Source organism: Elephas maximus, chromosome 1, assembly GCF_024166365.1.
Source record: "Elephas maximus indicus isolate mEleMax1 chromosome 1, mEleMax1 primary haplotype, whole genome shotgun sequence".
NCBI lineage: Eukaryota > Metazoa > Chordata > Mammalia > Proboscidea > Elephantidae > Elephas > Elephas maximus.
This window is the reverse complement of record NC_064819.1, coordinates 136,610,996-136,615,733: the sequence shown is the minus strand read 5'-3', so window position 1 is coordinate 136,615,733 and position 4,738 is coordinate 136,610,996. Positions and strand designations below refer to the sequence as shown.

General features: G+C 47.2%; 1 protein-coding gene across 1 annotated transcript; it reads left to right on the top strand.

Moving 5' to 3' along the window:
* The first annotated feature begins 340 nt into the window (after nucleotides 1–340).
* DPPA5 (developmental pluripotency associated 5) lies at nucleotides 341–2,327 on the top strand. Its single transcript, XM_049895585.1, has 3 exons — nucleotides 341–1,408; nucleotides 1,491–1,670; nucleotides 2,090–2,327. Exons 1-3 carry the CDS (start codon nucleotides 1,009–1,011, stop codon nucleotides 2,158–2,160), a joined length of 651 nt encoding a protein of 216 aa, XP_049751542.1. The 5' UTR covers nucleotides 341–1,008; the 3' UTR covers nucleotides 2,161–2,327.
* Nucleotides 2,328–4,738: the final 2,411 nt, after the last annotated feature.

Sequence of the window (4,738 nt, the reverse complement as noted above, 5' to 3'; positions counted from 1 at the left end):
ATATAGCCCATATCAGAAATTTCTTCATTGTCCTGAAATGTTCTCAGGTTTATTTGAATCACGTACATTTGTCTCATTAGTCTACTGATAAAATAGTCCTCCCATTTTTGTTTTCACGACATTGACAAACCGGTAGTTCTTTTTTTCTTTATTGGTGATGCTAATTTTGGTCTTTGGTTAAGATAGTCCTCCAAGTCTCTATTGCAAAGGAACATTTTCTTTTTTTTAATCATAACCTGTGAGGTGAAGACTCCCAAACCTTGTGATCATGGTTCCTCAACAACTTTTCAACTGACAGTTTTTGCCATTGATAATCACTTTCCAAACTGATTAACTGGTGATTGCAAAAGAACCAATAGTTTTTGACTAATTGTGAACTGGTCCACCTCACACAGTCGTGATAGCCAGCTGAGTGGTATTTATTGTGACCAGGACATGGGTGTTGGGAAAAGCTTCATCAGCATCTGTAAAGCCTTAAGACTTTGAAATCACACCCTCATCTGGTGAACTCAGTGCATCACTTCAAGCAATATGTTTAAAAATGAATAAACCATGTTTCCTTAGAGGCGAGCCAGAAGCCCAGACCATGCGGTTTGGGCCGAAGTGTCCAGGTCAGGCACAAGTGAACCTAGAAATTAGGGTGGATTCAAAAGTTCCAGATCCAGAGCCTTCTAGGATCATGAATCCCGGAGGACTTTAGAGCCTCCAGTTAGTGCCTTAAAGCAAAATGATGAATTTCCGAATCTCGGTTTCCTCTTTGTTAAATGGCGGACTTGCAGAGGTCGTCCGAGAAGCGAAGCCTGGGCTTTTGTCCCCTTGGATCGAGGGGAAAGAAACCCTCCTTTGGAACTGGATCCCGCAGCTCCTGGGTGGTTCTCGCAGCTTCAAACCCGGTTTCCCGCCCTTCTTCGGAGTTCTGGCTCACAACCAGTTGTTCTCATCGGAAGAGTAGACAGTACCTCTGCTCCACCCACCCCCAAGGGATTCTCCTGGGCAAGAAATGTGCCAATGCAGATGAAACTCTCGGTAAACTCCGAGACAACTGGGCCCGCCTGTGCCCGGGGGCAGGGACTCCCAAGGAGCAAGGAGCCGGATCAAGGCCGGGCAGAGCTGGCCCAGGGCGGGGAGCCTGGGATTGGACTCCCGGACGACCGCGTCCGGGGGCGGGGCCAGGCTGGGGGCGCGGCCAGCCGGTGGGCGGGGCCCCCAGGTGCTAGACTTTCCGCAAGCGGCGCACCAGCCAGTGCAGTTAGGTCCAGCCTCCGCCGGGGTGTGTTGGTGTTTGAGGAACTCAAGATGGGGACGATTCAGAAACGGGAAGATATCCCACCGTGGGTGAAACCTCCCGGAGATTTGAAGGATCCCGAGGTGTTCCAGGTCCCCACGCAGTTGCTGGCAGCTATATTTGGTGAGTGAGCCCAGTCCTGGCCCGGATACTGGGTCTCGGTCCTGGCATCAAATGCTGATCTCTACCTACCCTTCCCGAACAGGCCCAAATGGATCTCGAATCCCGTACCTCGAGCAAGTGAGCAAGACTATGCTGGAGCTGAAGGTTCTGGAATCCTCGAACTTCACTGAGGTTGTGGTTTACGGCTCCTACGTGTACAAGTTACGGGCCAAGTGGATGTTGCAGTCTTTGGCCGAGTGGCACCGCCAGCGACAAGAGCGAGGTGAGAGACTTGGTGTCGAGGTGTTCCGGGACTAGGGCAGGGGCGTTGGCGACAGCGTCACTCTCTCACTGGTCTCCTCTGGCCTTCCTTCCCCTCCCCTCCCACCTGTGCCTCAGGAATCACCAGGGAGTCCCTGAGACTCCTTTGTGACTCTGGGCCCCAGGGTGCCGTACATTCGCTCCGAGGAACCAAGGATGTGACTGCCATGGGAGGCATCCCGGGACTGGTTCTGTAGGGCACAGTCGTTCCCTAGCTTTTTGGAGCATGTTGGAATGGCCCAGTGACCTGAAGTTCCTGAGGATCCCATAGCAAAATCTGGCTTGAAAGCTCTAGAAATATACCCTGAAAGATACTGAGAAGGGTGGGGACTCTTCCCCTCTCCTTTCGTGCTCACCCCACTGTTACTCTCTCTGGTGCAGGGATGCAGAGACTTGAGGAAGCCATGAATGCCTTGGGACTAGATCTTGGATTCAGTGAAGCCAGTTCCTAGCCAGTGTGACCACGACAAGGATGTATTTTGTGGCTGGAGCTGCAGTGGGCCTGACTTGGTTTAAACTCCGCTGCAGCCTGACAAGCTGGAGGAAAACAATGTTTTTTCGGCCTCTGTTTTTGCCTCTGAATCCTGAGGTGAATACTTGTTTCTCAAGGTTGCTAATTAAAGACCTAAATAAATAATTTCTTGACATTGTGATTGATGGATCGGAGGTAATACCTTAGGTAACACTGAAGGCAGAGCCAAGGTGGCAGTGGCCCTTGAGTAGGACCCTGTAACCCTGTAACCGAAACTTTCAGAGCTGGAAAGAGGGCCAAGGGTACAGTTGGTCAAGTTCAAAAAGGGACTTAAAGGGGGTGGATCCCTGAGATGCAGCTCTGAACCAAAGAGCAGCCAACCTAGGGGAACTGTCATTGTCTGGAACTCATCTGGGGTGAGTTAAAAAATATAAGCCTATTTCAGGTTAATATAAGATGGAAAACAAATTTCTCTAAAACAAGACTAAAACAAAAACGCAGTCCCGTCTACTTACCACTAAATGTAGCATTGCTTATATTGTTGTAAATCTCTTAACAGAAGGCAGCTGGATTCTCAGTGTCTGAATTTTTAATCTGTTGTGGAATGTTGCTTTGGGGTTGGAGTATATGAAGAAAATTAAGCTTTGCACAGATAAGTAGATGAAAACGGGAGACCCTCACAGACCCATTGGAACGGTCCCTGGGATCCTCAGCCAATCCTATGGAATTGTTGCTTTTGGTCCCCAAAAGGAAACTGAGCTGCGGGTAGGTGAAGGCATTGCCATAGGCTGGCCTCACTTGAGATGACTGAGGAGCCATCAGAAGGGAACTATGGCTATTTTCCCCAACAGATACTTGGCAGCGGTGGATTAACCAGGAAGCAAAGTGTACCCACAGGCTTGTGTTTACTTACTAATCTGTAATGCACAATTTCACATGGGTTTAATGGTGAAAAACAGGTGAAATTGTGCACTACAGATTAGTAAGCACAAGTAAGGCCATGCATACCTTGCTTATTGGGTAATCGGTCCCTGCTTGATAGAGTTCGGTAGTTTACAACTCAGACTGAATCCAATTTAGGCAGCTTTCTGGCTCTGTGACCTTAGGCAAATTATTTAACTCCTCAGTTTTACCAGTTTCTAAGGAAGCTACAGCATCTGACCCATAGGGAGGCTGAGGTTAGCTGTTAATATATGTAAGGCATTTAGAAAAGGCCTCACATACAGTAACATCAGTGTTAAATATTTCTTGGAGAGATTGCCCAGTCATAGTCATGGGAGAGAAAACTAACCTGATGAGCCCAGTTTTCTGCAGAAGACAAATCTAGCATATCCATCAAAAAACTGCTTGGAAGATAAATGGAATGCCACCATCATTTTGGCCTATGGCCCAGGCCCAAAACTAGGATTCTTAATTCCTCACCCCTCACTTGAAATCTATCAGCAAGTCCAGTTAGTTTGACCTTCAGGATACCTAGAATCTGAAACTTGCTATACCTGCACCTAGTCTAGCCCCATCTCTTGCCTGTACTTACTGGAAGAACCTTGATTTCTGGTTTGCTGTGTCTGTTCTTCATTCAGCAGCCATACTAGAATTTGGAAATGTAAATCATAGTACCTCTCCTCCCAAAGGGACCTCAAAACTCTCCGTAACTTTCTGTACATCTTAAAGTCCTATGTAATCTGACCTCTGTCAATAGGGACTATACCCTTTTGCTCTCTGCTTTCATCTCTGCTCAAGCACCTTATACCTTTGCTGCTCCTCAAACACCAAGCTTGTTACCACTTCTGGGATTTGGTTTCCGCTGTTTTTCTGCCTCAGATTTTCAAATATTTTGGCTCCTTCCACTCAGGTACTCTGCACACCTCTAGAGAAGTTCGCCCTCCACATTCTCTACTTAATCTATTATTTTTTTTATGGGGTTTATGAACCTGATATCAGTGTTGATCTGCTCATTTCCCTCCCTTCCACTAGGATATAAACTCCAGCAAGGCAGAGATGCTAATTTTTCTTTAATAAAAGAGATAATATGGTATAGCATAGAGTGGTTAAGCGTAGTGTTTTAAACCAGCCATAGTGCCTGGTTTTGAACCCTGACTTACTACCTGTGAAACGTTGAGCATGTGACCCTCTGTGTCTGAGTTCCCATCTCTGATATGTTGCTGCCGCCGTGTGCTCTCAAGTCGATTCCGATTCGTAGGTGATCCTATAGGACAGTAGAACTACCCCATAGGATTTCATAGGCTTTAATCTTTCAGAGGGCAGATTGCCAGGTCTTTTCTCCCACAAAGAAGCTGGTGGGTCCCAACCACCAGCCTTTCGGGTTAGTAGCTAAGCACTTAACCATTATGCTACTAGGGCTGCTTATCTGTGATATAGGGATAATAACACCTATTTCATGGGGTGGGGATTAAATGAAATTAGCCTATGAAAAAAGCTCTTGGAGCTCTGGTGGCACAGTGGTTAATTAAGCCTTTGGCTGCTAATCAAAAGGTCGGCAGTTTGAATCCGCCAGCCACTTCTTGGAAATACTATGGGGCAGTTCTATTCTGTCCTAC